Here is a 10,145-nt window from a genome sequence, read left to right as displayed (position 1 = left end):
AGGATTTTGCGTTGAGAGATTGTACTTTCTATTTTCATAGTGAAATTTCTCCAACGCCTCAGCCGTGGATGTAGCCCAAATTAGGTGAACCACGTAAATCACTTGCGATTGCTTGTCGTTTATTCTCATGCTTATTCTTCGTAATTATTTCTACTCGATTGTACACTTGTTCTAATGCATTATTATTGGAGGAAAATAACATGCTCATTTGAAATTAATGGCGCCATTAAAAAGACTAGAGTACCCCTATTACACTGTTAAGGGCGTGAAGATGAGAGAGTAGTTATATAGACTAAATGAGGCAAAATTTACCCAGAGATAAGTTTCACAGAGGTTAGGCATCATAATTTAGTGAAAAAAGTTTGTGATGGTTTTCTCTTTAGGACAAATTTCTACAAAGCCACTCGTAGTCCATGATAGTTTTGTGAAAGTACTCTTAGTTAATAAAATTCTGATATGATACTTGCTTCTGTTCTCTCAATGATATGCTATAATAATATATCAAAAATATCAGAAATGTTATTTTTCTTTTAGCTTGTTAAAAGTAGAGCTCTTATTCTGCACGTGAATTTCCTATGAAATTTCAGTTTCCTCCTACACACATGCTTCTCAGCTCACTAGTTAAATCTTACTGATTCTTCTTTTTCTTTTTGTTTATATATTTTTCTAGGCAGTCTTGGAAACAGTAGCTAGAGTTACCTCGAAGAAAAATGACAGCAAAGAGGAGAAGTATATGCTTCTATCAAGTGAACCCACACATATCTAAAAATTGGCTACTTCCTGGAAATAATTTATATGCCTATAGTACTTGGTTTAGTGGCTTTTGATTGTTCTAATTAGTACTCAACTATTGGTATCTCTTTTAACAGGCCGTTTCAGCTTCATGATGTTTTTACTTTGGATAATGAGAACGGACAAGAAGACATCCCAACATTGATTGATCGCAAGGTACACCAAGATTTTTACATGTGGTCTTTAATATATTAGGTTATTGCAGCTGTCTGAATCCACGCCTATTTGTTATTTTGTAAGATCTCAGCTAACATATTGATCAAATTTTTTTTTTCAGGATAATGTGTTCATCATATCAAATCCAAAATCAAAATATCCTGTACTAAAGTTGGATCTTAGGTATATCTTTTGGACGTGCTGTTACCACTAAGGTATTTGATTGTTTGAATGATGTATATCGTTTTTTCCTTTTTTGCAGGTTGATATCCGATCTCGTGGCAGTCATTGTCTCTGCAACTTGTGGTGGCATTGCCTTCGCCTGTGCTGGACAACCGGTCTGTCTTGGACTAGATAATTAATTTCCCAATTAAATAAATTTCGTTGAAAACAGTTAGAAATGCATCTTTTTGGTATTTACTTTATTATAAAAAAAGGAAACCAACTTAAGAATCACCAATTTTCTTCTGCAAAAGTTGTGGGTAACATACTTTAAAATTATGCAGGTGATCACTGGTTATTTACTTGCTGGATCTGTTATTGGACCAGGAGGTTTTAATTTTGTTAGCGAAATGGTGCAAGTAAGGTGCTTGAACTTTTATGCTGTATTGTTATCCTCTTCTGTGCATCCGAGATAGGGAATTCTGCAGCGACTATGCTGATTTAATGATTCTGTTATATATATGCTCACCTTTATATGCTATTGTTAATCAACATAATTTGCTGAATTTTTTGGTTAATTGCAAACTGTAATGGGAAAATGGGTGGGAAAATAAGGACTAAGAGAGGTCAAGGTAAACTTCTGTACCAACGGATGTTTCAAAATCTATAGCAGGACTCTTCATTTAGTGTAGGTGATTTAGCACCGACAATAGATAAAGACGCGCATGCACATACAATGTATGCAAATTTTAAGGGATGAATGTCTATGAAAATTGAAGACGCATGCGTGCGCACACACAATGTATGAATGTTTTGAGGGATAAATGTCTATGAAAATTGTTAGGACTACTATCCAGAAAAGCCCAAATAAAATTAGGCTTAAAACACTGGATTTTAGTTTTCAGTTAACTTAGGTGATACTACACTAACAGTGTATGCGTGTGCATGCACATATGGGGGCAGGGGCGGTTGCGTGTGTGTCTGCGCAGGTGCGTGGGTGCATGTGTGTACGTCTATGTACGTGTAGAGGTGGAAAACAACCAAATCGAATCGAATCAAATATCATGATGTTTGCACTCAAATTTGAATGGATTTCAAATATTCGAATTCGAATTTGAACTCAGGTCGCGTACCACAATGCTAATCATATTCAGTTTGATACATATACTATGTATTCTGTAATTGTTCACGAATGTCCAGTAGGATATTTGGTTGAGGCCTTAGCTTCCTTGACAACTGGTCCCTTTTTCAAGCCCTGGTTTGGCACAAATTTTTCTGCCATAATTTGTTTGGTGACTTCTGCATACACACCCTCCAATTTGTATATATTTGGAAATGTACCCTCTAAAGCATTATAATTGTTGATTTTCCTTTAAATTGCTTTTTCCATCCATGTTACACCTCAACTAAAACTAATTACATAGTTTTAACAAATGTCTAATCTATCATTTATAATAAATATAAATCATAAATGAATATTTAATAAACAAGTGAATCGAATATATGTTTGGTTATATTCTGTTCTTTTATGAACCGAATATAAAAAATTATTCGTTTATTGTTATATAAACTATCAAATCAAATGTCTGGATGAATAACAACTGAACTATTTGTTAATTATTTAGTTCAGTCCCACCCCTACGCGTGCGCACGCGCGTGTGCGTATACATGTTGAACTATTTGTTAATTTATTTAGTTCAGTCCCACCCCTACGCGTGTTCGTGCGCGCGTGTGCATATGCATGTGTGAGTGTGTGCGTGGGTGTGTCCCTCCCTGTGTGTAGCACAAGCGCACATACACAAATGTATGTATGCGTTTTTATATATGGATCTGCATGCAGTTTTATATCTGGATGCGAAAAGCAGTTATTTCTGGTTCGATTTCTTATTTTATCTTGTTTGTGGAATGTTGTTATGTCAATGCTTCAATGCTTTTACTTTATACATTTTAGGTACATCCATCTGAATTGAATGGAGCTACCTTCAGGCTCTCATTGATACTTCTACATGCAGGTGGAAACTGTTGCTCAATTTGGTGTAATATTTCTTCTTTTTGCATTGGGCCTGGAGTTCTCGACAGCAAAGGTATGTTTTAGGAATTACCTCCTATTTTCCCCAAACTTGCAGAGGCTGCCTTTAAGAATTCTTAGATCCTACTGTTGGATAGCTGATTTTTCTCTCTATTTTTCAAGCTACGTGCTGTCCGAGCAGTTGCTATTCTTGGAGGGCTATTGCAAACTTTGTTGTTTATGTGCCTGTGTGGTGTAATTGCCTCGGTATGCTCTAGGCTTTTAGTTCATTGTTTTTGCAGTAACCACTTTGCTAACATTTAGTAAAAAGAAGAGAAAAAATGTTTCTTAAATTGGTCTTTGTATGTTAATGCTTGAAGCAAATACATTCTGCAGGTAGTTATTAGTGTTTTCAATGCGCGAGGCGCAATGCGGGGCGCAAAGTCAGTTTACACGCATATGCGCAAGGCGCAATGCGATGCGCGCGCCCGAGCGAAGCGAGGCGCACTCCATACTACAAAATTTTTGAAGATATACTATATGCATGAATAAATATATATTTTTGTGAAATTTCACATAAAAATGTCAAGGACTCCAGATAAATAAAATATATACTAATTACTAACAAATCATTCAATCATGCAAATTATTCAAACTTTTATCTCTAGTATATTGCATCACTAACAACTATATTGCTAAATTTTATTTTCCTCTTTCCAGGTTACAAATGGCGAATCAAGTTTCAAGTTTCAACCAGTAGTACTACACCTAGCTCAAATAGCAAGAATAAATACTAGCAGTCCCGCACAAGAAATCAAATAGTAGCTGTAAAATTAGTACTACATCAATAAGCTTGAAAATTTTCAACATTTATGGCTGATATGTATTAATAAGAAGCAAGCAATTAGTTCATAATATCATGACTTTGCATTTTGATATTAAGCCAAAGAAAAAAAACAGTTAATAGTCAAGAGCGATAATAATAAAATAAATTAAATTAAAAATTAACAGCTAGGAAGGCTATGTTAGTTAACATTAAATCTCTCTTTATAAGTTAGTTAACAATAAAATCAAATGATTCAAATCAAGTTTAGAAGAGTGAACTTAATTAACATTTTACACTTAACAGTTAACAACTAAAAACTCAGATTTTAAAACATCAGAAAAGAAAAAAGAAAATACCTCGCTGTCCTTACTCCTTAATTAAGAGAACGCAAAAAGAAAAAAAAAAGAAAAGAAAAAAACAACGCTGAGAGCAGAGAAAGAGAACGCAAAAACGAAAAGAAAAAAAAAGAAAGAAAGAAAAGAAAAAAACATCGGGAAGGAGCAGAGAAAGAGAACTCAAAAACGAAAGAGAACTCAAAACCGAAAAAAAAAGAAAAAAAAACATCGGGCCTGAGACGTTGAACAGACCTTCTCGCTGAGAAGAAAAGAAAGAAAAAAGAAACGACCAAAAATGAAAAAAAAAAAAAAAGGAGACAGAAAATCATCGCTGAGAGAAAGAAAACGCACTTGTTTGCTGCTCGGCTGTCGCGCCCGCTCGCGCTAGCCATCGTCAGTCACGCTTTTAGCAGTCGCCCGTCGGCCGCATGCTGCTGTCGAAGTTGGGGAATCAAGTCGAGCGAAGAAATCCGGATTCAGGATGGGAGAAGGAGCGAGTTCGAGCGACTGAAACCCTAAAAACGAAATCGGGTTTAAGTGGGGGAAGCGGGTTCATACCCAATAACCCACAAAATAAAAGTGGAATTATGCCTGTACTCAATGGCTTGCTCTCCCCGGCAGCCCAGTCCGACGAACCGGCGGCCAGGGCGTGCGGTGGCGCGCTTCCGCAGTGCGCCCGCATCCCCCCACCTCCGCGCCGGGACGCAAGTGTAGTGCGCCGCCGCACCTGGCGGCGGGGCGCTAATCCGCATCGCGCCCTATCGCTTCTGCGCTCGAGCGCGCTGCGCTCGGGAGCGCCTTTAAAAACACTGGACTTGTTGTCTCTTAACTAATCAAGCCTAGTTCATTAAAAAATAAGTTGACTGGAGATAACTTTTTTATGCTTACATATATTAAGGTTACTATCCTCATTTGAAATTCTTAGTACTGTATGTAAACACAAGCTCTCCAATTTAAGTATTTAATTGCTGACATAATTTTAGGTAGATCAAGGCCAGGTTCCATGGGCCTAAGTTTGATATTAATTTTGTGGTCTAGATATACACTTTTTTAACTTACAGCTTTTCCTCTTTTACAATGACCGGGTTTGGTTGTGAAAGATCGAAAGGATGATTTTATCTTTCTTGCTTTATTGCTATTACTCATGATGTACTGCTAGCCGAAAGCATTTGATTTTAGTCGAACTCTTTCGTCTAAGGTTTGCTTTTTCATGATTTTTTAAGATGTCTAGAGCATTGCTTTGCTAAAATCTATAATATGTCAAGAGTTATATCTCATCAAGTGCATTTTTTTGGACATCCCCTTTCCTTTATGTAAAATGCACAATTTTTTGCAGTTATTCAGGGGTAAAACTTCAGAGGGGTTATTTGTCGGCACATTCTTATCGATGTCATCAACAGCTGTGGTATGTTCAAGGTCTTGTTATATTTTTAATATTTTGGTAGAATGTATAGTTAGTGTGAAACTTCCTTGAGATGTTGATGGGTAATTGATCGTAACAGTTATAGTTATGGTTATTTATTATTGTGGGTTGGAGCTTGTATATATGGTCATGTATCATGTTTGTACGGATTTTTTTTTTCAAGTGCCTATCCTGCAAGGATTCCCAGGTTCTTAGAACCACAACAAATTACAAAATTTGTAGTTGGTTCAAGGTAGCAAAAGCCTATTTTGTAGAGGGCTAGATTTGAATTTTGCATTGAGGATGTGCTTCTTTTGTAATATTATATTAATCTTTAGAAAACAAAGCAATTTATGCATAAAATAGAGCAATAAATCTGCTAGTATGTCAACACTCTAGTGTTCAAATATTTAAGATGTGTGATGTCTTCTAGATTTAGATTGATATTTTACGGGTAATTGTTTCAGTAAGGCGCATCATTGCTCGAATGCAACTAATTCTGTCTTGACACCATATTTTTCTATCCTTTGCCTATTTCCTCTCCTTCAACTTGTATGCTCTCTGAAAAAAGAATTAGCTCCATATTTACAGGTATGACCTTTGATTACTTCATCTAGTAGCCTGTTCAAGCTACATTGTCTAAGCTCTTTTAAGTCAGTCTTCCAAATAGTTTAGTATACATTTCTCTTTTCTTGTAATGCACCATACTTTCAACTGATTTGGTGGTTCTCATAAGTGGGAAAAAGAAGAAGAAGAAGAAAATCTAGGAACTATGTTGGAGCCCAAAACTGGTATCTGAATGGAAACTATTGATTATGCACATCTCTTTCATACATGTACAGGTGTTGAAGTTTCTATCGGAGAGAAACAGCATCAATGCTCTACATGGGCAAGTTACAGTTGGTACCCTGATTCTCCAGGTAAAAGGATTTACTGCCGAGTACATTAGGAAAAAATTCGATGAAATGCATGAACCATAAATTTAGCAGATTGTCGAGTATCAAAAAATCAGCACATTCTTATTTGGCTCTGCCTTTCTCTCTAGGACTGTGCTGTTGGCTTGCTTTTTGCTCTCCTTCCAGTTCTGTGTGGCACTTCTGGTGTATTTCAAGGAGTTGTATCAATGTCCAAGTCGTAAGTGGTGCAATTTCATTGATTTTTGTTCTTCGTGTAGAAGTAGTTCTTAACTTTGAAGTAACATATACTTTTTGCTTCTTAATTCAGCTGGTACATTATTTCCTATAGACATGATTCACTGATTATTAACTTGCAGCGACAATACGATAGATTGTGTGTCAGGTTCTGCTTCATTTAGTTATTTCTAAGGACAGTGATGTTCTTTCAAGAGAAACCTTTATCTTCCCTTTGCTATTCCATCATTTCTAAGTTTTCTTTCACCACATGGTGGTCTAACTTTCCTCCTGTATCATCCTGATAAGTTGAAGTAAATATGGGCATTCTATAAGTTGCTGGGTCCCTTTTTGAGATAGATAGTGTTTGTTGTATTTGTACAGGTTCTTTCTGTTTTCTCATTGGTTGATGGTGTAGTTGGAGCTAGAATCGTGAACAAAAGAAACTAGTAAATGAATTACCATCTGCCATACAATGCAAGTGGGTAAATGAAATAGGGGGCATTCTTTGAGAATATAGTTGGAGCTGCATGCTCCAAAGCATGGGATCACACTCTGCGGCATCCATGCAGGATTCCTGTCAGCTCATATGGTATCAAGTGTAAAGTGTTCACTTTAGATCGTACAGCTGATAACTAATACCGAGGATATGGAGGCTAACATGTAACTGGCATGTTCCCCTTGAAACTATTATGAGCTAAAGTTGAGTGCTCAAGCATGTTCTTAAGCACATAACATAATTTCAGAGAACTGTTAAGTAAACTCCACTGTGTTATTTTATCATCGAATCTCAATACATTTAGTCCATTTAGCCCACATGAACATTCAGAATGAAGTAAAAGGTTTTCAGGTAAGCTTCTAGCAAAAAAGGAAATAAAAACAAGGTTTTCATGTAAGCTGAAAATATGTTATGGATATTATTTCATGAAATTGTGTAGAGTTGACAGTTCTTGATAGTTGACCATGAAAGTCAGCTCAGAAGTGTAGAGGTACGAATTTTGTATTGGTAGCTGAAGAAAAATTCCATAGAACCAAGCCTGAAAGCCAGCAGAGATTCTGATGTTCACGTCCATGGATCATGGCTTTAGTTGGCACTATTATCGACTGAGGTAGATGTCTTTAATCTAGCTGCTTTGGTGGGTATTTGATATTGGTGCTACCACCAAAAAAGGTGTTAAAAAATGGAATATCTCATTGTGAATTCTGATAAACTCTTATTTATCAGGAACTATATTAAATTGATCTACAGAAAATACTATAAATAACTCTGGCAACAGACATTTGCACAGAAATATTGACAAATGAAACATTTCAAAGTATGTTGACTTCCTGCGGAAGATACCAATTACGAAGAACTCGAATAGACTTTCAGTAATAGTAACTATGTATACTTTTTAGTTTTCCTAATTCAAGTCCCACTTTGGATGTGCATACTTTTTAGTTTTCCTAATTCAAGTCCCACTTTGGATGTGTTCAAATATTTCATGATTTTTAATGGAGATTTACTGTATTCATATCCTCAATAACTTCTGCTTGTGGCTAGTATATGTATGACATACTGGTAGTATACTTCATATATTTAAGCTCACTACCATCTGCTTTATAGTCAAACATTTCTTGATTCAGTTATTTTTTAATAAGGTCTTATATCTTCCTATTGTGTTATACTTATCTTAATTTGTTATTTGTTAAGATGAAAATTTTGACAAGCATTGATTTTGCTACCAGGTTAATCATGCTTTTCTCTTTTTTGAGTATCCTCTCTATACTGTCCCGTACTTGTGTGCCTTGCTTCCTTAGGCTGATGATAAGCCTTTCATCTCAGGTTTGTTCTCATGTTGAAATAGATATTCAAGGAAACCCTCTGTCATACTGTGTGTGTGTGTGCGCTCGTGTATGTTGGCATGTGTTCATTTGCATGTACATGTGCTTGTATGCCTTTATTGTGACTATTTTGATGTTTCGACCATTTTATTCTTGCAGACTAACGAACTCTATCAATTGGCATCAGTTGCGTTTTGCTTATTGGTTGCATGGGTCAGTAACTGGTCACTTTCCTTACTAGGCTTAAGATTTAGACTTTGTACTTGTAATGACTACTTTTACTCAGCTTATGTTACCTGCAAATCTAAAATGGAATTCTATCATTTTTCTTTCACAAGAAAAAATATTCAGTTTGAATTACCCTTATCTCCATCCGATGTTACCTGGGTACTTCTATCGTGAATTCGTACCTGTGCCCAGCATCTACTGGACACTTACATTCTTTGGACACTTTGTCGACACTCCTTGACAATATGCATCACATGTGTGCTCGATTATAATACATCTTTTAATTTAAAACACTCATCATACTCTTCTTGGACGTATATCCTATGATTCACATCCACTTCTTGAAACTTATAGAGACAGTTCGGGTTCATTTCAGTCCATCCCACTGTTAAACTATGATTTTGAAGGATGGATTGGGTATCTACTTCGAACATGAGCCTTGTACCCATAGCCTACCTTTTACAAGTTTGTTGTGTCTTGGACCCATACCCATATCCGCCCCCCTACCCATACCATACCCATTCTGATGCAACATAATCTCCATCAGATTGTCGTAAATTTATTCAAGTGATGGAAAGATTTGTAAAGCTATAATTTTCTGATTTTTGTTCTTAGTTGCTTCATTACCCTTTCATGATTAACTTGCTTGTCATTGTTCTTCACTTTGAAAACTATATTATTTAAGTATCGAAAGGATTTAACTAGAGGATAGTTGAAAATTTCTGGTCACCTCTTTCTCTCACACGCACACACACATGCGCGCGCGCGTGCACACACACATGCGCGCGCATGTGCACACACAATCTCGTGAGTCGTGACCATTTGTGTGTTGAGATGTCATTGATTTTGTTATTCACAGTTCAATTTCTCATATTAAGTGTAGAACCAAGCAAAATAGAAACTCTCTAGTCAAGATTTATATTATGTAACCCAGCTGTAAATTAGATAGATAATTTGTTTTGATTGTCTAATATAATTTCTGTTTTTTGTCTGTATCACTATTTTTCGTTTTAATCTTTGATCTCTATCAAAAGATAAAAGTCAGGACTAATTATATAAAAAAAAATAAAGTTTCAGGAACTTGTTCATTGTTTTAGATCTTTATCTGACAAGTGACAACAGGGTGTAAGTCTCTTAAGACACTCAATTTCCCATCTTTTGATATTTTTAGGAAGTACTAAAAAAGATTTTAACATAAAACCATTCTTTTATTTGGTTGGTTAAACCAAACTTCTTTCTTGCAGTTTGAGACTTTATAGCATCCCCCCCCCCCCCCCAAAAC

At 36.0% G+C, this 10,145-nt stretch overlaps 1 protein-coding gene across 1 annotated transcript in view; it reads left to right on the top strand.

The window, feature by feature from the left end:
* The window catches only part of LOC109846031 (K(+) efflux antiporter 4-like), a 15,933-nt gene that overhangs the window by 1,304 nt on the left and 4,484 nt on the right, over positions 1 to 10,145 (top strand). The window contains exons 3-14 of the mRNA XM_020415252.1: positions 671 to 729; positions 870 to 948; positions 1,070 to 1,131; positions 1,211 to 1,286; positions 1,455 to 1,529; positions 3,123 to 3,194; positions 3,302 to 3,385; positions 5,616 to 5,684; positions 6,524 to 6,601; positions 6,727 to 6,815; positions 8,540 to 8,636; positions 8,795 to 8,848. Of these exons, the coding sequence (XP_020270841.1) occupies positions 671 to 729; positions 870 to 948; positions 1,070 to 1,131; positions 1,211 to 1,286; positions 1,455 to 1,529; positions 3,123 to 3,194; positions 3,302 to 3,385; positions 5,616 to 5,684; positions 6,524 to 6,601; positions 6,727 to 6,815; positions 8,540 to 8,636; positions 8,795 to 8,848 (894 nt within the window). The remainder of the gene's footprint in view (positions 1 to 670; positions 730 to 869; positions 949 to 1,069; positions 1,132 to 1,210; positions 1,287 to 1,454; positions 1,530 to 3,122; positions 3,195 to 3,301; positions 3,386 to 5,615; positions 5,685 to 6,523; positions 6,602 to 6,726; positions 6,816 to 8,539; positions 8,637 to 8,794; positions 8,849 to 10,145) is intronic.

Source organism: Asparagus officinalis, chromosome 6 (genome assembly GCF_001876935.1).
Source record: "Asparagus officinalis chromosome 6, Aspof.V1, whole genome shotgun sequence".
Taxonomy (NCBI): Eukaryota; Viridiplantae; Streptophyta; class Magnoliopsida; order Asparagales; family Asparagaceae; genus Asparagus; species Asparagus officinalis.
This window is presented reverse-complemented; position numbering and strand designations above follow the sequence as displayed.